General features: G+C 40.3%; 2 protein-coding genes across 10 annotated transcripts; both read right to left on the bottom strand.

Moving 5' to 3' along the window:
- Nucleotides 1–2,231: 2,231 nt before the first annotated feature.
- Nucleotides 2,232–8,637, bottom strand: LOC147331237 (N-acetyltransferase 8-like). Of its 3 annotated transcripts, none has more exons than XM_086293418.1 (2): nt 8,301–8,637; nt 2,232–4,628 (listed from the first exon to the last, which is right to left on the bottom strand). In XM_086293418.1, exon 2 carries the CDS (start codon nt 4,615–4,617, stop codon nt 3,946–3,948), a length of 672 nt encoding a protein of 223 aa, XP_086149544.1. In that variant the 5' UTR covers nt 4,618–4,628; nt 8,301–8,637; the 3' UTR covers nt 2,232–3,945. The 3 variants fall into 3 exon arrangements, with proteins under 3 accessions (XP_086149544.1, XP_086149543.1, XP_086149545.1); XM_086293417.1 differs by having other exon boundaries at nt 8,290–8,636; XM_086293419.1 differs by lacking the exon at nt 8,301–8,637 and adding an exon at nt 7,788–7,982.
- A 1,535-nt stretch (nt 8,638–10,172) lies between these two features.
- On the bottom strand, nt 10,173–20,491 carry LOC147331236 (N-acetyltransferase 8-like). Of its 7 annotated transcripts, XM_086293413.1 has the most exons (5): nt 20,398–20,491; nt 20,127–20,165; nt 18,378–18,450; nt 14,218–14,299; nt 10,173–13,842 (listed from the first exon to the last, which is right to left on the bottom strand). In XM_086293413.1, exon 5 carries the CDS (start codon nt 13,829–13,831, stop codon nt 13,160–13,162), a length of 672 nt encoding a protein of 223 aa, XP_086149539.1. In that variant the 5' UTR covers nt 13,832–13,842; nt 14,218–14,299; nt 18,378–18,450; nt 20,127–20,165; nt 20,398–20,491; the 3' UTR covers nt 10,173–13,159. The 7 variants fall into 7 exon arrangements, with proteins under 7 accessions (XP_086149539.1, XP_086149535.1, XP_086149541.1 ...); XM_086293409.1 differs by having other exon boundaries at nt 10,173–14,299; XM_086293415.1 differs by lacking the exon at nt 14,218–14,299.
- Nucleotides 20,492–27,322: the final 6,831 nt, after the last annotated feature.

Raw genomic sequence — 27,322 nt, 5'->3', positions numbered from 1 at the left:
ACGAAGGCAACGCGGAAGAGTCAAAAATCGCAAAAGCGGAATTTATGGTTCAGCGGGAGTAGCGCGTTTGCAGTCTATCTGGGGGCTGGCCAGTTTATCTGCAGAGAGCATGTGAACGCTGGCGACTGTGTGAACAACTCGCAATCGATATTTCTGTGAGTTACCATCAACAAACTGAAATACAGCTCATGGCTGTCATCAACAGGTTTACGTGACTTTTCGTACTTTTCTCTTATGACAGAGACCAAATAATGGACAAACAAGTCCTTTGAAGAGCAGTAAAATACTGACCGAAGATGGCTGCTGTCAAATATGATGAAACATGAGTCACATGCATGCTACTGTACACATGCAACATACCTCACATACTTAGAAATTTCCACTCCCTTTGTTGTTTCCAGTATTTATTGATGTAGGATATATGCACAAGCAACATACAGATCGTCATGTGTTTAGCTTCGACCTCTCACCAGCTCGTACTTCTCATTTTACATGCAAAATTAGTCTCTGTTTGAATTGCAATGATTACATTTAATATATCTAATGAATACACGTTGAGTATAATTGTTCTGTTACTTTTTAATGTCATTTTAATTCTTAAGTTTGGTAAGTTAGTTTATAGACAGAAAATAAAGCAACATTAATTACCTAACCACTCTTAGAGTTACACCCATCTGGAAGGATCAAAGATAGGTACACAAGTGAGTAAAACTACAGACTGAGATGCTCTTTTTAAACCCTGATTCAGTACTCGTTTTGTTGTTTACAGTTTAATCCATAGCCAAGAAACAAGAGGCCATTTTGCTTCTTGCCTTACAAATTTCCATTTAAAGCATCTTGCTGCTAACATAGTTACCTGCATATACCAATTTGTCTACAGGTAAGGTTGTGACTTACAGTTTAGCATAAGTTTTGCACATAAAATACTTTTCAATTGATACAGTAATTGGTAGTAATAGTTTCCAATTTCTAAATGCTACAGGAGATACAACCAGCCTTTTTTTTTTCTTCTTTCATTTGACTCTGGCAAGGATGACATGCCATCTCCAGGACCTCAGTGTTTTAACACTGTGGTGGAGTGTGGTTTGTGGCTCAGCTGCAAGGGATGGATCGAGCAGTGGGTTCGGGGGACGGTACCTCCACAGCTGAGGTCCATCACACAAACCACGCCTTCCCTATTTCAGTAGCTGCTGGGGCTGTTAAAGACTAGTAGTTAAACATATGCCATTTTATGACCAGTAGTCAAGGTAGTAAATTAGCTTAACAGCTGCAGGCCATATATTATCCTTTAGTTCTAATGGTGTGCTATGTATGTAGTTTAGTCTCTATTATACTCTTGAATAAAAGAAACATAATCATTTGTAGTTCATTAGACAAAATGTGCATTACTCTGTATCCTTGATCAGCTGTGAATGTCTGACACTGTTTTCTTGAGAATGTTTTACTGCTGAATCATGTGAAGAAGGCCATAAGAGGGAGACTAGGTGTCTGGGCAGAAGAGATAAAACCACATTCTTTACCCCCCTTCCAGTTTCACACAGAAAGACAGGGAGGCAAGGTCAGGAGCCAGGCTCACTAAGAATTAGAAAAACATGTGAAGATGCAGCTTTTATGACAAGGAGGGGGGCCGGGATTAGCTATAAAAGTCTGTGAAAGTTGCCACCATTTTGAGACATGCTGTCGAACCTCTGCAGGCATCTCTCCCGTCCGGACGTTGTAATGCTCTGTTTGTGAATTGTACCGAAATAAATGATTGTTGATTGAGCATATATACACCGAGTATTGTCCTTCCTTCAGCCCAAAGATTCAAGGAACTGCGTGTTTTCAACAGGGCCCAGAAGAGATCTCTGAGGGTTGGAGAGGACAGCATTGACGGGAGCGCGCTGGAAAGCGTACAGCCTAAAACAAACTGCTATGTCTTATGGTCCTTGTGTCACAAACACATTTAACAGGTCTCACTCAGGTTCACCCCCTCAGCTGGCAGCAGAGCAGTAAATTAAAGTTAATCCAGGCACACCTGGTTCTGTTTTTATCTTCATACCTGTGTGTAATCACATGTGGAAAAAAAATATTGACAGCAGTGAGCATGTTCACGTGGCAGCTGATTTGTGGCAGAAGTGAAGACAGTAAAGTTACCAAAAGGCCACAAAGAAAGTATGATTGAAATGAACCTGAATTTTCTTTAAATGAAATAATATTTTATTCTGTATAAGATGGTCTGTTACATAACAATCATCTTTTGTGTGACACATATATCAAAGGCTGTTTTTATCCTTTCCTTTTATATCTGGAGCCTGTTTTCTGTGACTGATGTAGATCATGCAGAAAAGTGGCATATTAACCCCTCATCATTCAGGTGTTCAGTAACCTGAGACATATGGCGTGCTCTCAGAAATGAAACACAAAATGACTAGAAGAATACTATACACACAAATATTGGTCTTTCCAGCACAGTTCCTACAATTTTCTGCCAATACTGATCAGTGTTGATTTAAATAATTTGTTCAGTTCTTAGAAAAACTATCAACCGGAAATCCACGTAAAACTGAATTTTACTGTACCGTGCCCAGGATACTCTATTTAGGATTCAAATATTTGGCACCCCCTAATGGTAAACTAGAAAAATAGGCAGACAACTCAAAAGTGTGTTTACACGAACAACAAAGTATCTCCTGAGCATAGAAAAATGCATATTTTGCTTCACTTAGAGGGGAATTAGTTTTCAGTACAGCATGGGAAAACACAAAAAACAATGGGAGGAGTCCTTGTGGTCTTTTGCTAACTGCAGGAGATACTATGTTTTTCCTTTCTGGTCTGAAAAATGACAAATCAAACCACATAGAATTTTTAAAATGTTGGAAGTTGTAATGAACACCAGCTACAGCAGTCAGTGAGTTTCAAACTGCTACCATTACCCATGAAAGGTTGTGCACTAGGTCATCTGTTATTGTTTCATATTCTGCATCACAGTCTATCACAACATATTCTAGGTGTAAAACTTGAGTTCACAAAGCATATTAGAAAATGTACTGTATTTACTTCCCAGCACTGTTGTTGGTGCACACATATTTTAAACTCCTAATACTTTCTGGTATAAAAGGAAGTAAATACAGTACAATATCAGTAAATACTGATTTTCATCAAAAGAGCTTCAGTGTTACTTAGATCAATAGTGTCCTCTGCTGTTCACATTCACATCTACAGTACAGGCTGGGGCACAACATACTGAATTTAGATTTGTGATTTAATTTTCAACATCATCAGTCTTAATAATCATGTCTTCATTTCATAAGCAAATATCTCAGTTATTCTGATTACATCAAGGAAAAAAGGTGTAAAACAATGGAAGAGTTTAATGAGAATTTTAAGTCCACTCTGATGCATATAAATTCTCTACGTTTGCCTTTTAAAAGTTAATGGTTTTATTATTAATATTATTACGACATGTATCTTTGTATCATGTGCTTACAATATGTTAACTGTCTCTCAGTTATGACATTTTAAAACATTTCTTTCTTTCTTTTTTAAATGAATACAGCAGAAAGTGGTCAGTACATCTGATTACATTAAGTTATTCTAATCGTCACTGAAAAGTACACAATGTAAGGATTAACTGTTAAATCTTGGTTCACAGGACTGGAGCTGCTAATTGGCCTTATGTTGTTAACAGACAATTTTTGGGGGGCTTAAGGTGTAGTCAGAGAATATGTAAAGTACTCTATAAAGAGGAAACCAGGTTTTAGTAACAACATCTTGCTCCTTACTTTCAGATCTGTTCATAGTGCTTTGTCCTAAAGTATATAACAGATTGGGCATTTTCTTCCAAGGTTACACCTGAACAACGTTTTGATTTCAGTCAAGTTTAACCATTGCCAAATATTAAACCACTGTTAAAGAGGAGCCAAGCGTGAAAACAACACACTGCTGATGAGTGTTATTTTTGATTTACAAGTATTTTTCCATCCTTATAATCGTGACCCTGGCCAGTGAAATGATCCAGGGAGCTGCCAGTCCTTTGACATTAGACAGGACACGGTTAAACCCCACTTTGCTGTACAGAACCACGGCTGCCATTTGGGTGGAGGTAGTCTGCAACACCACCTTGGAGAAGCCCCGTTCTTTACAGAAGTCAACCGCGGTCTGAGTCAACCTAAAGCCGAGGCCCATCCGTCTATACTGTGGGAAAATGATCATTCTGAACATTTCCCCATACTTTTCTGTCCCACTGTGTTTAGCTACCACAGCCACCATACCAACAACCTGGGCTCTCGCTCCAACCTCAGCCTCAGCCACCCAGAAACAGTCATCAGGTCTGCTGAGGAAATTCCCAGGGATGTCCTGCATGTCGTTGCGAAGTCTCACCCTGACGACGGTGGCATATACTTCATGACAGCAGTAGTAGATGAGACCTACCCAAGCTGCTGGGAACAGTACAGCTCCAAACACAGAGCCAAGGAGATAACCAACAGCACACAGAGTCGAGGTGATGGTGAGGTAAAGGGGACTGGTCATGGCGTTATAGAAACATGGACGGATATGCTCCAAGATGCCAGTACTGAAGAGGGTGAGCACTGTGTCCTTGTCTGCAGGACGGTACCGACGGATCACCAGCTGCATGACGAAAGTAACTACAAGGAAAATCATAAAACAGTGAGAAATGCTGTTGTTATTTACACTACATTACTAAGCATGACCCTTAAGGAAAATTATTTTTAGTTTTTTACTTAGTTTCCTTTTTTGTAATTTAATTTGATTTTATTAAGTCTGCTTATGTGTAGCACTGTTTATGGTTGTGTTTAATACAACATTTAGCTGCCACGGGGCGATCTGCGCTAAGTTGCTGACGGAGATTTGCCGCGTTAATGCGGTTATGGCATTAACGTCATTTCGACGAGATCAACACTGACTGGGTTAAATAGCTCTCTATTAGGTTTTTGTGCTTGGCATGACTTTCAGATTCAGTTATTTATGTTACGATCTTAAAATGGAATCAATGTATTGTAAAAACAACACCCAACAGCCACTTTATTACAGGTGATACAACTGCTTGTTGACATACATTTTTAGCCAATCACATGGCAGTGACTCAAAACTATTTGGCAAGTAAACATGCTCACAATATGCTGCTGATATTCAAAGCAAGCATCAGAATGGGGAAGAAAGGTAATGTGAGTGACTTTGAACATGGCAAGGTTGTTGGTGCAGAAACTACTGATCGACAGGGTGTTCCTATACAGCCATCTCCAAGGTTTACATAGGGTGGTCTGAAAAAAAGAAAAAGATCTAAGGAGTGCCAGTTCTCTGGATGAAAATGCTTTGTTGATGTTATACTCACTCACGTTATACTCAACTCATTCAGTAGTGATGTGTGATACCACTGATTTCCTTTCCGATCCGATACCAAGTAATATTCAGGGTGGTATCGACGATACTGATCCGATACCGGTACTTTGTACAAAAACTTATTTTATTCATTGTATCTCAAATTATAGCATCATAATGATTTCAGGACATCAGAGTACTTGTTTCGAACAATGACGGCAGCTGCTTAGTTTTAATATTACTCTTATTTCTCTTTCTGGGTCGCAAAAAAACTTTTAACATATTTTCAGGTGAGAATGTAGCCGTGCAAACTTCAAATATCTGAGCCGATCGACCAAGGGCGTAGATTTGGCATGGACGGAGGGGACATGTCCCCACCAATATCCAGCGATTATTGAATTGTCCCCACCAATAATTTGATCTCTTCGAGTAAAGAAAAACAAACCCAATAGTAAGAGAAAAACGATCTGTCAGCGTTTCTCCCGATTTTCCACCCGGACAACAAAACTGAAAACCATATCCCAGACTGGCCCAGCCAATTCCAGTTTCCAACAATGGCCACTATTACTGCAGCTACTTAGTTTTAATATTACTCTTATTACTCTTTCTGGGTCGCAAAATAAACTTTTAACACATTTTCAGGCGAGAATGTAGCTGTGTAAACGTCAAATAACTTAAACATGTTATCGTTTGGCCTTTTTCAGTGCTTTAGTTGTGTTTTATTTGTTGGTGAGTTTGGCTGAGATTAAAGTTATTAGATTAAATTAGATTAAATAAAACTTTATTAATCCCTCGGGATGATTCCTCCGGGTTCTCACACAGCTGAATAAACTGCTGTGTGAAAACAGCAGTTTATTCGACCATCTACGCCAGCGTCCGGTTATATTTTAGACAGCAAGGAGCAGACGGCAGGTGACGTAATTCTGAAGGCTAGACCGTCCAATTTCACAGTCGCTCATTTCCGGTCTACCCGGCTTTCGGAGGACCCGGCTCACCCGGGTCCTCAGGTGGACGCAGCCTCTGAATTTGGACACCCCCCGGCCTGTTTACGGTCAGACAATAATAATGGTGACATTTAACTTATTTTATCCGATAAATAAACACTGTAAAATTAAAGTTTTTTGTATATACATGTACATGTATACCTCCCCCCAGCCCCTTTGAATGTCTCCCTAATTCTGAGGTCTCAAGGTTGGCAAGTAGGTGCTAGGCTTGGCCCACATCAGTCTAAAATTGTATGTAACCATGAATAATGTGATGCCATGTCCACCAGGAGAGACTGGACAGTATAGATGTAAAACAAATATGCCAGCAGTTCATTTCAGCTAACGAGAGGAGCAGGCATGTGTTTGTTGTGTGGGCATGTAGTCCATGTCTGTTGCTGTAACAGTAGTTCATGTTTAGAATAAAACATCTCAGCTCACTGATCTGATAGAGGGCAATAGTGCCTAAAATGTTGCTGAGAGATCTTTTACTTTGTGGTAATCTTAGACGAGTAGTTTTATGGACAAAACCCACCAGGTCATCCAGTGTTCCCTTAGTGCTAATGTGTCAGAGATGTTGGTGTACTATAACTGAAGCAATGTTGTTAAGTCCTTAAAGTCATATTCTTTTATTGTCATGACTGTATTTGAAGCTATTTTTATTTTTGTATGATACCTGATTTATATGGAATATGACTGAAGTAAACTAAAGTCTAAAATACTTAGTCATTTGTTTAATAGTAATTTAACAATATATAATTCACATATAAAACTATGAATTGTAATTTTAAATGGTTTAAAAGCATGTAGAATAGCATATGTAGGCAAGTATATTTCTCCTTTTATCAAGAAGCAAAAACAAAAAGGAAAAAATAAGAAACGGGGCAGGGTTCAGTGGTTGAATCATCCGTCCCCACCAATGCCACAATCAAATCTACACCCTTGCGATTGATCGTTTTCAAACCCCCGCGGTCTTTCGCTACTTGGGTTAAACATGATATATAAGTCACTTAGATAACTTAAAAATGTTATTGTTTGGCTTTTTCAGTGTTTTATTTGTTCGTGAGTAAATCAGTTTGGCTGAGATTAAAGTTATTAGATTAGATTAAATAAAATTTAACTTTATTAATCCCTCAGGAGGGTTCCTCGGGGTTTTCACACAGCTGAATAAACGTCAAACTGAAAACTGATTAAACAGAAGTGTGAGACGGTCGAGAGTTTACGCCAGCGTCCGGTTATATTTTAGATAGCAAGGAGCAGACGGCAGTTTCACTCCACCGAGGGAGCTCGTGCCGTATACCCGTCTTTCTTTAGACCGCGAAGGCCCGGGTCCTCGGGTGGAAGCAGCCTCTGAATTTGGACACCCCCGCTGTATCCGGACATTTAACGTATTTTATCCGATAAATAAACACTGTAAAATGTATTTATCCCCACCCCAACAGCATTTTTGAATGTCTCCCTAGTGTGGCCACAACACCTCACCTTTTTTCCCACATGTATGGCAAACCACGTCTCAGTTTTTGTGGAGGTAAAATAGGTTCGCACATGACTCCAATTACGCTCAGTCATTGTTGTGAGTGCGCACGCCAAGGGGCTGCGAAACAGACAGCCTATTTCGCAAATGACTATGAAAGGCGGAAGAGGAAGTAGTTCCTTTGAATGTAGACAATCCGAATGTTATAGTTTCTTTCCACTGTGTTCCTGTTAATGCTAAACTACAAATTTACCCTAAATTACTAAAATATCGATATTTTAATGTGAGAATCGATTCTAGAACATAAATGATTGGTATTGGAGGAATCGATATTTCAGGATCGATCCGCACATCACTACCATTCAGCAACAGCACAGGCCCGTTCGTGCACCATCAACAGCTCTCTAACAGACCTTACCCAACTTAATAAAAAAAACGAAACAAGAAGCGATTATATGAGTTGCTGTGTAACACATTTGTCTGCTAGCCATATTACAATCGCACAATTACCTCTGCCTTACGTTAGTGAACTTGCACAGGTTGATCCTTCATGAGAAGAGTTCACACGAAACAATGAAGAAGCGCAGCAACACCGTGAATCAGCTCAACTTCTAGACTGGTTAATAAAACACAAAAGCAGCACAAAAGCTTGACTCTCAAAGCCCATGTAATACTTCGATGGGATGATTCGGTTCAAAGTACAGCTGTAAAAGTGTTAAACATCCTCTACTGTTACACAAAAATGTTACACAAAGTCAACCATGCAGAAAGTTTTCCTAATCCACGCCATTATCCTGCAGAAATCACAACCTTCCAACAACCTGCGGGGCCAAAAAACGAAGGCAACGCGGAAGTGCCAAAAATCGCGGAAATTATGGTTCAGCGGGAGTAGCGCTTTTGCAGTCTATCTGGGGGCTGGCCAGTCTATCTGCAGAGAGCATGTGAACGCTGGCGACAGTGTGAACAACTCGCAATCAATATTTCTGTGAGTTACCATCAACAAACTGAAATACAGCTCATGGCTTCTTCTTCTTTGTGTTTAACGGCGGTTGGCAACCAACGTAAAGGAGGGGCTCATGTCATCTCAGTCCTAATTTATACTTATGAAGTGAGCTGCATAGTCCACTGTTAACGTAGTTGCCAGTGTTGTATATTAAAAAGAAAGATAATCTGCTAAAAAGGGATTTGCACTTATGCCATTTCTTGTGTAACAAAGATTCTTCTGTTATCTGTGGGAAGAATAAAACATCAAAATTCATGTTTCGACAGTAGTATCATGTGGAGATCGCTTTACAGTCTCTTCGGGCTGGTTTTCATATTTGCTTTGTGTTGTCAACTTTGTGTTCATAAACACTGCAAAAGGGATTCTATATGTGTCCTCATTTGAATAAGGATTTATGTTGGTGTGTGGGACTGTAACCTTAGGTTTATAATGTTATCTGGTAATTATGTGACAGTGCATTTCAGGCCATTTTATGGAGTAACAGGAAAGTAATGTAAAAAAATAGTGTACCAAACTACTTTCTTTGGCAGGTGATTAATTTAAGAAAAGTAATACATGTCTAATACATTACCTGTACGGTCTACAGACATTGTACACTACTTTTCATGATTAACAACCCCAAAAGTGGTTATGCTGTGCAAACATTTTTAATGTAGGTGAGGAAAAAATTCTGTAAACAAAGAATGCTTTCAAAAATAGAAGTGTCAATCATTTATTTTCATCAATCAACAAAATGCAGTGAATGAACAAAAGAGAAATCTAAATCAAATCAATATTTGGTGTGACCACCTTTTGCCTTTAAAACAGCATCAGTTCTTCTGGGCACACTTGCCCACAGGAACTCGGCTGATAGGTTGCTCCAAACATTTTGGAGAACTACCCACAGATCTTCTGTGGATGCATCCTTCCTCACATCCTTCTGTCTCTTCATGTAATCCCAGTCACACTAAATGTTTTTGTGATCAAGGCTTTGTGGGGGCCATACCATCAATTCTAGTACTTCTTGTTCTTCTTTACACTGAAGATAGTTCTTAATGACTTTGGCTTTATGTCTGGGGTCGTCGTCCTACTGCAGAATACATTTGGGGCCAATAAACAATCATTTATATTTCTGAAAGCATTCTTTGTTTACAGCATTTTTTCACACCTGCCTAAAACTTTTGCAGAGTGTATATATACACACATATATATATACACACGTATGTATATATATATATATATATATATATATATATATATACATACGTGTGTATATATATATATATATGTGTGTATATATATATATATATATATATATATATATATATATATATATATATATATATATATATATGTGTGTGTGTGTGTGTATATATGTGTATATGTATATATATATATATATACGGGCGATCGTGGCTCAAGAGCTGGGAGCTCGCCTTGTAATCGGAAGGTTGCCGGTTCGAGCCCTGGCTTGGACAGTCTCGGTCGTGTCCTTGGGCAAGACACTTCACCCGATGCCTACTGGTGGTGGTCAGAGGGCCCGGTGGCGCCAGTGTCCGGCAGCCTCGCCTCTGTCAGTGCGCCCCAGGGTGGCTGTGGCTACAATGTAGCTTGCCATCACCAGTGTGTGAATGTGTGTGTGAATGGGTGGATGACTGGATATGTAAAGCGCTTTAGGGTCCTTAGGGACTAGTAAAGCGCTATACAAATACAGGCCATTTACCATTTATATGTATATATATATATATACAGCTCCAGCTCAGTCAGATTAGATGGACAGCATTTGTGAACAGCAGTTTTCAGGTCCTTGTCCTGCTGGAAGATGAACCTCCGCCCCAGTCTCAAGTCTTTTGCAGACTCCAAGAGGTTTTCTTCCTAGATTGCCCTCTATTTGGCTCCATCCATCTTCCCATCAACTCTGACCAGCTTCCCTGTCCCTGCTGAAGAGAAGCACCCCCAGAACATGATGCTGCCACCACCATATTTGACAGTGGGGATGGTGTGTTCAGAGTGATGTGCAGTGTTAGTTTTCCACCACACATAGCGCTTTGCATTTTGGCCAAAAAGTTCCATTATGGTCTCATCTGACCAGAGCACCACATGTTTGCTGTGTCCCCCACATGGCTTGTGGCAAACTGCAAACGGGACTTCTTATGGTTTTCTGTTAACAATGGCTTTCTTCTTGCCACTCTTCCATAAAGGCCAACTTTGTGCAGTGCACGCTTCCGTTTCTGAATGATCGCTTGAACAGTGCTCCGTGGGATGTTCAAGGCTTGGGAAATCTTTTTGTAGCCTAAGCCTGCTATATTAAATTTCTCAATAACTTTATCCCTGACCTGTCTGGTGTGTTCTTTGGACTTCATGGTGTTGTTGCTCCCAATATTCTCTTAGACAACCTCTGAGGCCGTCACAGAGCAGCTGTATTTGTACTGACATTAGATTACACACAGGTGCACTCTAGTCATTAGCACTCATCAGGCAATGTCTATGGGCAACTGACTGCACTCAAACCAAAGGGGGCTGAATAATTACGCACACCCCACTTTGCAGTTATTTATTTGTAAAAAATGTTTGGAATCATGTATGATTTTCGTTCCACTTCTCACGTGTACACCACTTTGTGTTGGTCTTTCATGTGGAATTCCAATAAAATTGATTCATGTTTGTGGCTGTAATGTGACAAAATGTGAGAAAGTTCAAGGGGGCCGAATACTTTTGCAAGCCACTGTACGCATTGACATAGACGGCTTCCTTATTTAACCTCCCTCTGAGGTTTGCAATCTGGGTGTCAATTTAGACTCCACTCTTTCATTCCGTGCTTATGTCAAATCTGTCACCTAAGCAGCTTTTTTCCACCTAATGAACATCTCTTGAATTCGGGCATCACTCACTGACTCTATAGCAGAGACTCATCCATGCATTTGTCACCACCAAGCTGGACTACTGAAATGCAGTCCTGTTTGGGATTTCCACTAAAGCCCTGGATAGCCTCCAGTATGTCCAGAAGGCTTTTAACAGTCTGGAAGGCTTCTAACAGGCACTAAGCTCTGGGAACATATTACCCACACCCTCATTAATCTCCACTGGCTTCCGGTCAAGTCACACATTACTTACGAGATTCTTCTTCTCACTTACAAATCCCTCAATGCCCTGGCACCTCAATATGTCTCTGACCTCCTGGAACCATACACACAGTCTCGGATGCTACGGTCCTCATCCATGGGACTTCTCAAACCTCATCTCTTCAACAAAACCTTCAACCTCTAGCTTTTTAGCTAAGCATCCTTGGGGTTTTTTGAAAGGCGCTATACAAATCAAAGTTATTATTAATGGACTTTCACAGGAGATACTATTATTTTCCTTTCTATTGTGACAAATGACAAATCAAATCATATTTTAAAATGTTGGAAGTTTTAATGCACAGCATCTACAGCAGTCAGTGAGTTTCAAACGATTTTGATTACCCATGAACTGCCGTGCACTAGCTCATTTGTTATTGTTTCACATGCTGCATCATAGCCAATCACAACATATTCTAGATGTAAAACTTGAGTTTAAACGGCATATTAGCAAATGTACTGTATTTACTTTCCAGCACTGTTTATGGTGCAGTTATATTTTAAACATCTAATACTTCCTTGTAGAAAAGGAAGTGAATGCTGTATAATATCAGAAATAAATTATTTTCATCAAAGGAGCTTCAGTGTTACTCAGGTCAGTAGCGCCCTCTGCTGTTCACATCCATATCCACAGTATAGATTTGGGTACAACATACTGAATTTAAAAATCAAATCTTCATTTCATAAGCAAATTAAAATCCTTGTTATTAAGATTTTTACATACTTTGTATCATGTGCTTACAATATGTTGTGTGTACTGTATTTTAAAATGTTTCTCCAAATATTGGTAATTAATAGAAAAACATTTAGACATTATACATTAGACGTTATCTCTCGCATAATAAGAATGATGAATTTTCAAACACTATTTGTTACAACTACTAACGCCTGTGGGCGTATACGGAGATTTTGAAACGTATTTTTTTTCACTTTCTTTTTTTTTTTAAATAAAAATAATTTATTAATTAAAACAGTTAAAAGTGGTCAGTACAACTGATTATGTGAAATCATCACTGAAAAGTACACATTGTAAGGATTAACTGTTAGTGAATCATGGTGTAGTGGGAGGAAACCAGAAAGTTTTTAGTAACAACATCTTGCTCCTTACATTCATATCTGTTCATAGAGTCCTACAGTGTACATCAAATTTGGCATTTTTTCACACCTAAACCAGAGGGTTTTGGTTACAGTCAAGTTTAACCATTGCCAAATATTAAACCACTGTTAAAGAGGAGCCAAGCATGAAAACAACACATTGCTGATGAGTGTTATTTTACATTTACAAGTATTTTTCCATCCTTATAATAGTGACCCTGGCCAGTGAAATGATCCAATGAGCTGCCTGTGCTTTGATATGAGACTGGACACGGTTAAACCCCACTTTGCTGTACAGGGCCACAGCTGCCATTTGGGTGGAGCTAGTCTCCAACACCACCTTGGAGAAGCCCCGTTCTTTACAGAAGTCAACCGCAGTCTGAGTCAACCTAAAGCCGAGGCCCATCCGTCTATACTGTGGGAAAATGATCATTCTGAACATTTCCCCATACTTTTCTGTCCCACTGTGTTTAGCTACCACAGCCACCATACCAACAACCTGGGCTCTCGCTCCAACCTCAGCCTCAGCCACCCAGAAACAGTCATCAGGTCTGCTGAGGAAGTTCCCAGGGATGTCCTGCATGTCGGTGCGAAGTTTATACCTGACGTAGGTGGCATATACTTCATGACTGCAGCAGTAGATGAGACCTACCCAAGCTGCTGGGAACAGCACAGCCCCAAACACAGAGCCAAGGAGATAACCAACAACACACAGAGTCGGGGTGATGGTGAGGTAAAGGGGACTGGTCATGGCGTTATAGAAACATGGACGGATATGCTCCAAGGTGCCAGTACTGAAGAGGGTGAGCACTGTGTCCTTGTCTGCAGGACGGTACCGACGGATCACCAGCTGCATGACGAAAGTAACTACAAGGAAAATCATAAAACAGTGAGAAATGCTGTTGTTATTTACACTACATTACTAAGCATGACCCTTAAGGGAAATTATTTTTATTGTTTTTTACTTAGTTTCCTTTTTTGTAATTTAATTTGATTTTATTAAGTCTGCTTATGTGTAGCACTGTTTATGGTTGTGTTTAATATAACATTTAGCTACCATAAACAAGGAATTTCCAGATCCTATCACCTCTCTTGTATTATACAAATTATCTTGAGGCAATTGTTGCTGGTTAAAAAACAAAAAAGTGACTATAGTGACTATATGAGTTGCTGTGTAATAAATTTGTCTGCTAGCCAGATTACAATCGCACAATTACCTCTGCTTTACGTTAGTGAACTTACACAGGTTGATCCTTCACGGAGAAGAGTTCACACGAAACAATGAAGAAGCGCAGCAACACCATGAATCAGCTCAACTTCTAGACTGGTTAATAAAACACAAAAGCAGCACAAAAGCTTGACTCTCACAGCCCATGTAATACTTCGATGGGATAATTCGGTTCAAAGTACAGCTGTAAAAGTGTTAAACATCATCTACTGTTACACTAACTGTTACACTATGCTGGTTAATAAAACACAGCTTGACTCCTACAGCACTTATAATACTTAGATGAGGTGATTAGGTTCAAAGTCCAGCTGTAAAAGCAAGCAGCAGCAGCCAGAGCGGATATATTACATCATATCTTAAGGCAGACCTTCCCAAAGTGTGGGGCCCGCCCCCTAGGAGGGGGGGCGCTATGAAAAGGAAGAGAAAAAAAAAACAAACCAAAGCTTGGACACTGCTAGCACGGGGCGCCTCCACAAACGCTTCAGGTTGTCTTCCCAAATTGACTCAACTTTATTCACAAGTACAACAGTTTATATAGAGGGTAAAATTCATGAGACAGCAGATTATCAGTTTAAACCAGTACAGACCAAGATAAGGGAGCGTCTTCCTGCCCTTGGGTGAAGAAGCATCCTTTGTGTAGTTTATCAGTTCAGCTACAATTATGATTATCTCAGCGACATATTTTCAAGGCACAAAATAAAGAGTTCTTTCATTAGTGAATTCTGAAACAAACCATCTGGCCTTCAACAGGCGTCTCCTAAGAGATTAAGAAACTAATGTAGCTGAGGGAGTGATCTCTGTGGTATTTCAACCTTGTACCAGCCTGTGATTCTCACACATCAATTCTTGGGTCAAAGAGAAAAACACTGAAACAAAGGGGCCTTATTGAATGACAGAGTTTTCCTGCATAATGTCACTATAAAACAATATCCAGTAAATGCTACCATGGTACTAAAATACCTAACATTTTTGAACCCATTTTGCAGAGGGATTGAAAATTTTATTGATAGCAATGTTGAATATTATTACACAGGAAAAAAAACAACTACATGTAAAATAATTACACCGTGACGCCTCTGCCTTTGTAAATGGAGGGACAGTAACTGCGCGTAAAACCTGAAGATTGTCAGATTAACAGTATTTTGTCTCTGTCTCCCATTCTGCAATTCATCTCATGTAAACAATTACGTTGCGCACAGCGTGACGTGAAAAAAGGCACATACCTTTGACGTTGCGTGATGAACTCTGTATTCCTCGTCCACACGTAAACGAAAAAAGGGAGTTTTAAGGAGTGATTCCAAACGCCGTTTACGTGTGGACGAAACAGCTGCGTTTTCAAAAATACTCGTGTAGGTGCGGACGTAGCTTAAAAGAGTTAGTAGTTTATTTCCTTACCACCTGCAATTTATTGCATATTACTTGTATTTGCTTAACTGTTTACTAAATGTTTGAGGTGTGAAATAAACCGCAATGGAGAAAAATATGGGCGTGTGTGGTTGGAGGATATGTTCGTGCGTGCGTGTGCGCGCGCGAGGGGGGCGCGAACATTTTTCTTGTAAAACAAAGGGGGGCGCAGCAAAAAAAAGTTTGGGAACCACTGTCTTAAGGACCTTGTAGTACCATATCACCCTATTAGAGCACTTCGCTCTCGCACTGCAGGCTTGTTGTTCCTAGAGTATTTAGAAGTAGAATGGGAGGGAGAGCCTTCAGTTTTCAGGCCCCTCTTCTGTGGAACCAGCTTCCAGACACTTTCTCTACTTTTAAGATTAGGCTTAAAACTTTCCTTTTTGCTAAAGCATATAGTTAGGGCTGGACCAGGTGACCCTGAATCCTCCCTTAGCTATGCTGCAATAGACGTAGGCTGCCGGGGATTCCCATGATGCATTGAGTTTTTCCTTTCCAGTCACCTTTCTCACTCACTATGTGTTAACAGACCTCTCTGCATTGAATCATGTCTGTTATTAATCTCTGTCTCTCTTCCACAGCATGTCTTTTATCCTGTCTTCCTTCTCTCACCCCAACCGGTTGCAGCAGATGGCCCCGGCCCTCCCTGAGCCTGGTTCTGCCGGAGGTTTCTTCCAGTTAAAAGGGAGTTTTTCCTTCCCACTGTCGCCAAAGTGCTTGCTCATAGGGGGTCATATGATTGTTGGATTTTTCTCTGTATCTATTGTACAATATAAATCTGCTGTTGGGATTTGGCACTATATAAATAAAATTGAATTGATTTGAATATACAGCAGGTAACAAAAACAGAGACTTGCAGGCTCCATTTCTACCTGTTCATGTTTCTACAGTAGAATCATGCGGAGATCGCTTTAAAGTCTCTTTGGGTTGGTTTTTGTATTTGCTTTTTGTTCATATGTAAATTAATAGAGGGGTATAGAGGGTGTTGGTGTGTAGGACTGTAGTCTGAGTTGAAAACTGATGAGTTTTGGGAGAAAGCATGACATCAGTTTTTTGGGGGTCGAAGTTTGGAAGAGTTTTATATATTGTATAACTAGCTTTTGAAAAGGGGCACATAGCAGGCTGAATAACAACAACTCACATTCGTCAATAATCTAGTATGGAATCGCATCATACTATAAATAAAAAGAAACATTATTTTTTCTCCGCATTGTAAAGTTATCATGTCGTGACAGTAGAATTGGTCAGTTTCAATATTATTACGGGGCCAACATTATTACGTGTATGATGATGCTTGAAATACACCACACAGAGATGTGAGGAACAACAGCAGGGTTGGCTCCATGGCCTTTCTCTGTTTCTAATATAAACAGTATCAGTGTCTCATCTTTGGCTTCCTGCTGCACATCTTAGCATCCTTCCATTAATACAATCAAACAAGCAGAAGCAATGTCTGAACTACAATACTTCTTGAATTAACAACCGAGGGATTTCCCTATTCTGGGTAAATATATTATGTTAGTGATAAAAACAAACTTATAAGAAAACTAGTGCAATGAAACCAAAATCACAGTGAGGTTATGATCTACACTGCAGTCAGACACTAGGGGGCAATAGAGAGGGGGTTTTGTTTTGGTTTGTTTTTGCTGTCATTGCTGTCGTAGGGCAAACGTGGGGCAAATATGTTGGTATGGGACACATTGCTCATAGGATTTTAGTAAGTGAAGGAAATATTTAATTTAAATCAACCTTCCAAGGTTCCTTGTTAAATAAACACAGTGACCATAAAAAGGTGAAGTTCAGTAGCTATAAAACTGTTATTTCAGTTTATGGTTTGTGTATTCATCCTTTAGATTACAGACTGACTGTGTGGTTACATCTTAACTATTTTTGGCTGTTTTAACATGAATGTTTTCTTCTTTTTGAACTTTGCTTTTTGACTGTTATTTGTCAAGCTGACTGACCTTCCATGTACAACCACTAAATTGAATTACTTAAATTTGTTGGATACTTTGATTTTATGCCGTCTCAGGTCCACTTTTTGTTCAACACTGATAAAATCCAAATTAAATTAATAATTTGTTCAGATTTTATTTATTATAAGGAACTGTATTTTCAGAACTGAATTTTTCAGGTTACAGCCTTTACTGCTTTATTTGAATTTTGGTTTAACATAGAAAAGACTTTAAGGGGAAAAAACTCTAAATAGACTTGCTTTTAAAAATCATATTACACATTTTTACATTTAATTTCTGTTTTACAAAAGACTTTTATGGATTTTTATTTTTATTTTTACAAGTTTACCTTATTCAAAATGTTATGTGGTCATGGTGACAGTGGTCTGACAGTGGTCTGTCGCCATGACAGTATTTTGTCTTTGCATGAGACTGTTAGTTATTTCTGGACTGGTTTATTTAGGTTTATTTCCTGAGTGTGTTATTTCGTTATGCTTCTGAGTTTTCTTAGTTCTCTGGTCCTTGTTTAGTTTAGGCAGTTCTTATTTTGTCCATGTGTCTGTCTGTCTGTCTGTCTCTCTCTCTCTCTCTGCGTGTTAGTGATTTCCTGTTTAATTGTAACAATCACTTGTCTTTTGCATTGTGTTCATTTTTGCGTCCCCTGTCTTGTTAGTCAGACTCAGATGTGGATCTGGCTGTCTAGCTAAGTTCTTATTAAGGTAATATGACAGCATAGTTTAAAAATAATCTTATTTTAATGTCACAAATGTTCTTCAATAAACTGGTTGTTGTCGTGCACTGATATTAACACTCACGGTATGGCTGAAGGCTGCTTCTCCTGTCACTTCTTTATCCCAAGACGTTGATTCTGTTCATCTGGATGTAGCGCTTTAAGCGGGAGAAACATTTCATCACTCATCCAAGTCATTTCTTTAATCTCAGCTGACTGCAGGTTTCCCCAACCTAAAGAGTACATTTGCACAATGACTAAATCTACCCCACTGAATGAACAATGGGTTGTGAGGCCAGCATTGTAAGATGGCACCCTTAGGCCCCTTCCGCGATTCAGAGATGGCCTTTCCCTTTTCACATAAATGGTCTCCGTGACTCCTCGCTCAAACCAGCGTTCCTCCCTGTCCAGGATGTGTACATCCTCATCATTGAAAGAGTGTCCACCTGGCCTGTTGAAGGAAATAGAGTGTGAAGTCCTGGCCCGACTAGTCAGGTCTTCTGTGTTGTGCCAGCTGCTATACCAGAGTTTGCCCAATGTATAAATCATGACAATCCTCCTTGCACTTAACAGCGTGCACTATATTACTCTGTTTGTGTCAGGGGACCCGATCGTTGGGGTAGATCAATTTTTGGCCCATGGTGTTTAGAAAAAATGTGTCTCAACTGTTCCAATACTTCTGACACATAAGGGATCAGGCAGCAGTTGTCCTTCTCTCCTAGATCGGCTATTATTTTTATTCTCCCAGGGCACTCCGGCTTCCTCCCACAGTCCAAAGACATGCAGTTACTGGCAGGGCTGGACTGGGACAAAAAAATCGGCATTTTGACTAGAGACCGGCCCACCAGGTATTAAAGCCATAGAGCCTTTGAATGAAAACAAACACTGTTGTAACAGTGATGTACACTGTCTTGTTGGTATATGTATGATTTCTATACATTTTACTTCAGATAAAAACTTTGGTTGTAAGATTCAGATAATTATTTAATAAAAGTGAGATATTTTAAATGAGAAGAAGAAAGAAAAGTATTTCTTTGTGCCCCCCTTTCCCTGTTAATGCCCTACCTGGCCCCCTGGCAAAACTTTGCTAGACCCGCCCCTGCAGTTACCAGTTGTCAGCTACAAAGGATCCTGGTGTTATTTGTCTCTCAGAAACAGTTCATAACTTCCCTTCGATAGCGATTCCGTTTTTTACGGGACGGTTGGCAACACTACTAACCTTATGAATAAAATAAAGTTCACTATTAGTAACATCAAAGCACCCACCCAGCTATATAGAAACTCCGTCATGCTAGCTAGTGCGCAGTACGAGTTATTGTAACTGACTGTAAAAAGTCAGCACAACGAAAATAAACTCCACCTAAACTTGGTTTATATCTGACCCAGATAGACTGCAGGTCATAACTTCTTACCTGAAGTTCAGTACACCTGATACTCGGCCCGGCGGCCGCGTCAGGTCTCTCCTCCTCCTGCCTCCACTTTCCCTCATCCACCTGTTGCCTCTGTGGAAGCTCCACCATAGCCACCACCAAACAACTGAGTTATTTTTACACATCGACCAGCATCTGGCCAATCCAACACCTTTTATTGTTTGTGCTGTTACAAAAAACAAACAAACAAACAAAAAACATCGGCCCATAAAAATGAAAAATCACCATCGGCCCACCGGTCAAATGCCCGGTATGCCCGTTGGCCATTCCAGCTATGGCTGCTGGGGTTAGGTCAACTGAAAACACTAAATTGCCCATGGGAGTGAATGTGAGTGTGATTGGTTGTCTGTGTGTTAGCCCTGCGACAGACTGGCGACCTGTCCAGAGTGTACCCTGCCTCTCACCCTAAGACAGCTGGCACAGGCTCCAGTGCTCCCGCGACTCTGAAAGGAGAAGTGGATGGATGGATTTATTTATTCATTCCACATAAAATGTAAAAAACAAATTATAAAACACAAAAAACAACTGTTTACAATTCAACTTTTAACTATTTCAACTTTCAACTTTTTCCTTTTAAACAAATTTAAAGTGAAGAACACAAAATACTGCAAACCAAACTGAAATTATTCTAGATTTTGCTTCTTTTCTTGGTGTCACTCATTTTCTTGACTATACCTTTCTAACGTGTCAATGTTGACTCTTGTTGTTGCCCCTGGCTCTCTTTCTCTCTCTTCCTCCTGCACTGTTCATGTGCTACTGCTGCTGTGAGTGTAACTACCACCCCTTCCCCCTCTGCTCAGCGCAAACACAAGGCACAAACACATATTGGCCAATCACAAGCGGCGTGAAGTAAAAAAAAAAGAAAGAGAGAGGGTGAGAGAAAGAAAAAAAACACATGGCTCCCAATAAGGAGCCGGCTTCCGTTATTCACTTCAAGGAGCCGGCTCTACCCATATGCTTAAGATATATATAAATCTTATAAAGTTTGTATCTGTCTTGTGTGAAACTTGTATGAAAAGCATACAAGAGTGAAAACAGATATAAGATCCCTTGAAAAGTTATATAAATGAAACGTGTGTGTTTTGGACACTTACTAAAACAATATATGAAAGTATTGAGAAAGTGGCCACTTTCATGAGTAAATCATGTAAGCCTTATATGATTTACTCATGAACAATGTTCCCTCTAATTTTTCACGTGTCTGAGCGAACACACAAACTCCCTGAGCGATCCCTTGGACCACTGTGAGCGACATCAGACGTGTGCACTGTGGTCACGCCAGCATCGAATCCATCCAAGTTATATGGTTTATTAAAATAATCAAATTACAGCGTTTACATTTATGTTAGACTACTTTTAATTAACTGCTTTAGCCCATTTACAATGAAAATGTAAAAAAAATCTTGTTCATGACCTGTGTAGTATGTTAGCTCTATTGGAAGTAAAAATAACTTGAACTCCAATTTCGAAAACACAACTTGTTAGGTATTTTAGTACCACGGTTAGCATTTACAGAAGATTGTTTTATACAGAAAAGAGTTGCTCAATAAGGCCCATCTACTAGTTGTTTTTCTCTTTCTCTGTGACCCAAGAATTAATGTGTAGGACTCACAAGCTGGTACCCCAAGGTCGAAAATACCACAGAGATGAGACCACTTCCTTACTCCCATCCTCCCTTTTTTTATTATCTCCTGGAAAAGGCTCGTTAAAGGCTAGGTGGTTTGTTTCAGAATTCACTAATGAAAGAACTCTGTATTTTATGTCTAGGAGTGTATTTTGCTGGGATGATCATAAATTATAGCTGAACTGATAAACTACACACAGGATACTTCTTTGCTCACAAGGCAGGAAGACGTTTCCTTATTTGGTCTGTACCGGTTTGAACTGGGAAAGCTGACACACGAACCTTTTTTTTCATCTATATAAACTGCTGTGTATCAAATAAACCTTTGAGTTGATTTGGGAAGGCAACCTGAAGCAGTCTGTGTTTCCTTGTTCTCCCAAGCTGCTCCCGGCGCTGTAACTAACCCAGCTGAACGGCATACCTGAGTGTTACTTTAAATAATTAGGAATCTTAGAAGGAAAGGACAAAACTCTGCTTATCGCTCACGCCACGGAGGAAACCCGGGATGGCAATTTCCTTCAATTTTGGTGTCAGAAGTGGGATCCCTGACAGAAGGTAAATATGTGTCTTTCATATTTATATAAAGACCTATTATACCTCTCTCAGTGATTGATCCATAAAGAAACGGGATATGCTGACGAAGTTTCACTTAGTGATCCAGAGAGATACACTGACGACTTCCTCAGTCCCCGAATAAAGTAAATTAACCCTTGTGTGGTGTTGGTGGACACAGGAAGTTGCCTGTTGTCTTGAATATTTTAATTTTGTTTAAAAAAAAAATAATAATTAATTGTTTAATTAAACGTACGTTAAAAAGTGAGAAGTTGCTCACTTAGAAAAGTGACACAGAAAGTTGCCTGTTGTCTTAAATACTTCTCATTAAGTGAGAAGTTGCTCACCAAAGAGTGACACAGGGAGTTGCCTGTTATCTTGAAACGTACGTTAAGAAGTGAGAAGTTGCTCACTCACAGAAAGCTAGTAAATAATTAAATTTAATTTTGTTAAAAAAAAAAAAAAAAAACGAAAGAAAACTGAAAACGGGTCTCACAGACCCGATTACCATACAAGGGTTAAAAGCAGTAAATTAAAAGCAGAAAGACACAGGAAGTTGCCTGTTGTTTTACGAGAAGTTGCTCGTTAAGCGAGAAGTTGCTCGCTAAGTGAGAGTTGCTCACACAAACGAAAAATTGCTAGCAATAAATTTAAAGTGACCTCAGCTGTGCCGCAGCGAAAATACTAACATAAATCCTCCTAGCGTGTAAACCCCTCTGGAAATCACTGAACATGGGTCAGAATAATTCAAAGACCACAGACAGGTCCGATAAAAAATCTAAAGTACCTGTAAAACCAAAAATTAATAAAATACAAAATAAAGTCTCAAATAACGGCTCAGTACAACTCCCATTTCCGGTTACGTGTAACCTACGTCCGCGAATCGGTGAAGACGTCCATGATCACGTATCCAGAACATGCGGGAGTGCTTATGTGACTGACTTTGTTTACAACTTAAGAAGTTCAATGCATTCTAATTTCTTTTCGGAGCCTTATCCCGAACGATTATCGCCAGAAAACAGGTCAGTAGAAATGTTGAATATCATTTGTGATAAGAAAAGTAGTCTGCTTAAAAAGTCCTGTAGAAAATATATGATAGAATGCCGCGACGTGATGCATCAAATGTTACCGCTATGGACAAAAGGAGGGTAAATAATGACAAAGTCGCCGATTTCTTTAAGAATCTAAAGAAATTCCTGCTAACAATGTCCAGAGACAAAATTGACTTAAATGCAGTAACTATGTGTAAACAGAAGCCTGATGAATCCATCCTAGTATTCATAAAACGCTTTATGCACTGTTGGACAAGCTAGAGGTGCAAATTTAGCTCAGTTTTCCAGCAGCCGCAGACACCCAAAGCAAAAATGAATTTGTGTATTTAATTTAACACAAAGGGTGAAATGTTTGCTGACACTGATAACAGCTTATGTTTTCTCTGCCCTATGCACCGACATGATGGAGAAGGAACATCCTCTGTGTCAGCTGGACCCTCAGCAGAGAATGAACTCAACATCCTTTTTGTCCGGTACTCTATGTCACACACTGTGCCAAAAAAAAAAAAACGTGTACAGACGCCACTACCAGGTAATCCCATGACTGGGAGCCACACTTTTGTTTCTCTCACACTGTTCAACAACATGATAACTGCTCACACAAGTGAAGGTCAAACAGTGATTTTGTCACATAACTCAGACATAGGTTACGAAATATGTCGTCACATAGATCTAACCTACCCTATCCACTGTACTATTTCTGCACTTACGTTGCCAGCTGAATACCAGAATATGACATTGTGGTCAAAAAGTGAGAATGAGATAGGATTTATTGACTGCATACCTTATCACGCACAGCTAAAAAAAACAAAAAGCGAGTATATGTCAGGCAATGTCCCCTTTCCACGGAAAAAGCCGCAGCTCTAGATGTCATGATAGGAGATTTATTGACTACAGGAGCAATAAAGCCCACACTCCTGTCAATCCTGTGCCAAAGCCTAACAAACCTGGCGTATGGCGTTTCATACAAGACTTAAGGCAAATTAATGCAGTCAACATTCCTCTGCCACCTCTCGTTTCAGATGTTCACAGCATATTGACATGCATTGCATACACATTTTACCGTGGTGGATTTATGCTCTGCCTTTTTCTCAGTGCCTGTGCATGTAGATACACAGCCGTTATTTGCATTTACACATAGAAATAAGCAGTACACTTGGACTCGTCTGCCTCAAGGCATGATAGACAGCCCTGCTGCTTTCTCAATGGTGATCCGTGCTACCCTGGACAGCTTTACTCCTCCTGAGGGCTGTACTCTGATCCACATGTGGATGACCTCCTCCTCTGTGCTGAAAGTGAAAAACTATGTCAAACTGCTACACACATGCTTCTCCAGCACCTCCAAAAGACTGGCCACAAAGCATCTGCAAAGAAAATGCAGTACTGTCAGACTTCTGTTCAATATTTGGGATTCACACTGTCTCACGGAAAACGTTCCATGACTGCAGACAGGGTCAAAGCTGTGACCTCTGTCCCTCGTCCCACTACACAGAAGGAAATGTTGTCCTTCCTGGGCATGGTGAACTATTGCAGACAGTGGATACCAGACTGTTCTTTTCATGACCACATTCTGCGTGACTGTTGTAAAAAGGACAAGCCTCCTCGAATACTGTGGTCCACAGAAATGACTGCCTCTTTCAATGCATTACAGGGAGTGCTGACCTCCGCCACTCAAAGGTGCTGCCTGAATTGTTCAGGAATGCCGGCCTGCCTGAGGGCAGTAGCAGCTTGCTCTATCATGATAAGGGACTGCGAGAAGCTCACACTCTCACATGACACTATTCTACACACCAATCACCAGGTCACGACCATTGTAGCAAACATAACTAAACAGCATATGCAAATCTCACTATAAAAGCGAGCAGCACACCTGATTCGCCAGCACATTTATTGATCCTATGCTGTGTTCTTCTGACCGACAGGATGGCTCAGACAGGCTTGACGATCATGACTGCATGACACGTATACAGGAATCCACAGCACCACGTCCAGATTTAGAGCAAACACGTATCTCAGACTCAGCCACGGTTTATGTGGACGGGTCCTGTTCAAGGCCGAGTGACAACTCATTTCTTTGTGGCTATTCAGTGGTAACAGTGCCTGACATCATACTAGAGGCTCACTCATTACCATTTCACTCAGCACAAAAAGCAGAGCTCATGGCTTTAATACGCGCCTGTGAGCTACATTTGGATAAGCGTATGACAATTTACGTAGACAGCCGCTATGCATTTGGCGTTGTGCATGACTTTGGCACATTGTGGAGACAGAGAGGATTTAGATCTGCTGATGGAAAATAAATTGCTAAATTGTGATTTTGTTCAAAGACTTTTTCAGGCTATACAGCTACCATCGGCCGTTGCAGTTGTAAAAACGAATGGACACAGTACAGCTGACACAGACGAAGCAACAGGTAATGCCTTAGCAGACGTGACAGCCAAGGCTGCAGCTGCATCACAGCTCCCACCTCCGCAGGAAGTATTATCTGTGCCCCTACAGCTGCCACTTGTTACACTCCCAGACTATTTAGACACAAATGTTGATTTAAAATTCATACAAGAGCAAGCCTCTGCATAGAATAATGACTGTACCTTAGATGACAGAGATGGCCTATACAAAATCTTAAGGGTTTGATTGCCCTCCCATATTCCCTGATGCCAGTCCTTGCCCGACATTTTCACTGTGTGAGTCATGTCGGACAAAGAGGGGTAATAGGGGCAATAAAATCAAGATTTGTAATTGAGAAAACATCACATGCAGTAAAAAGCATATTAGCAACCTGTCTAACATGTGCGCGAACTAATGTAGGTAGCTCAAAAGCAAAACATCAGCATTTACCACAACCAGATTTTCCATTTCATACATTACAAATTGATTTCACACATATGCCAGCACAAGGAAGCATCAAGTACTTACTGGTAATAGTGGATCAATTTAGTAAATGAGTAGAAGCTTATCCAACCTCAAAAGAAACTGCAGAAGTAGTCTGTCAAAAGTTGAGCAATGAAATAATACCCAGATTCGGAATACCTCACCAGATTAACAGTGATAGAGGATCTTCATTCACATTAGAAGTAATTCAAAAATGTGCTAAAACTTTAATGACCTGGGTCAAATTACTTACTCAAGTCCTGTGTGAGATTAGAATGACTCCATCTGCAGTAACCAAATTATCTCCATTTGAAATAAGACTATTTCCAACACCATGGTCAGCTTCCAGAGGGGCACCGCTAGTAGAAGGTGATGTATATTGCATTGTCCACTGATGTTCACAACCTGGTAGAAAAACTGAATAATAACTATCAGAAAGTTTGTCTCTCTCAGCTTTTCCCCTCCACAGTTCCACCAGTGGAGACAAGGAGATGCATGTTGGAGAAGCCACTAAAACCAAGGACTCTCTGGGAGGCCGCGCGTGTTCCAGCCCCCAGACTGTACTGGCAGTGACGAAGAACCAGCATCCTCACAGACGGACAACCTCAGTGGATTCATGCCAGCAGGGTTAAGACCAGCCCAATCGGACCATCTCAGGCGTCGGATCAAGCAGACGACATCTCCGGCGAGCCAGCGCCCGGAACTAGAGCAAATAAACACACACGGGTAGATGACATCTCCGGCGAGCCAGCGCCCGGATCCAGTGCACACACACAATCACTGATTAACACACAACGTCTGAAAGAACAACAACAAGGTACTCAAACATCCAGCAGGAACAGAAAGCCAAAAGTACCACATGATGTCTAACCTGATAAAGCCAGACTCATTCCATCCTGATAATGGAGAAAATGAAATGCCCATTGTCATAACACGACGCTTATTCAATGTCTCTCGAACCTGGGACCAGGCCAGGAGACGACTGAAGAACTGTTTTTCTTATATACTGTCTTATATATTTAGGTTATTTATCATATCTATCGCATTAACTTTAGGATTTCTCTTTGCTATTTTGTATTGTAAACTGAAACCATGTTCACATTTCTGCAGGTCATATTTTGCTGACTATACCTCATGCTCCATTTTGCAAGACACCTACTTAATGCACTCCTCACGCTCCCTAAAATCAGTAAATAGCAACATAGACGCCACTAATAAACCATTTTATGCACCCTCTAGAACAGGAGCTAACGCCTGGTATGAAAATGCCAGAACAGCCGCTCGTGATTTAGGAAACAGTAACTGTTATGTCTGTTCAAAGGCTAATCCAGAACAGGTAATAGTAGGATACCCCATATCCGGTTTCCCCCTCACTGAGGGACTAGAGAAAATCGGCGGAGGTAATGCTCTCTTTAAAGACACTTTACAGTTGACTCTGAGCCCTCTCGACTGCCTACTTAGACACACACACACACCAACTAACCCTGAGACTCCATTAGGC

This window comes from Aulonocara sp. 'chitande type north' Nkhata Bay, linkage group LG5 (genome assembly GCF_057382095.1).
Source record: "Aulonocara sp. 'chitande type north' Nkhata Bay isolate Kocher_YH1m ecotype deep benthic linkage group LG5, A_spYH_male_GT1.1, whole genome shotgun sequence".
Lineage (NCBI taxonomy): Eukaryota > Metazoa > Chordata > Actinopteri > Cichliformes > Cichlidae > Aulonocara > Aulonocara sp. 'chitande type north' Nkhata Bay.
Note: the sequence above shows the minus strand (reverse complement) of the source record. Positions and strands in the feature narration are given on the sequence as shown.

What these genes read in the sequence shown, in the direction of transcription:
- LOC147331237 (XM_086293418.1), bottom strand. Translation starts at nt 4,617, where the DNA reads ATGCAGCTGGTGATCCGTCGGTACCGTCCTGCAGACAAGGACACAGTG.
- LOC147331236 (XM_086293409.1), bottom strand. Translation starts at nt 13,858, where the DNA reads ATGATTTTCCTTGTAGTTACTTTCGTCATGCAGCTGGTGATCCGTCGG.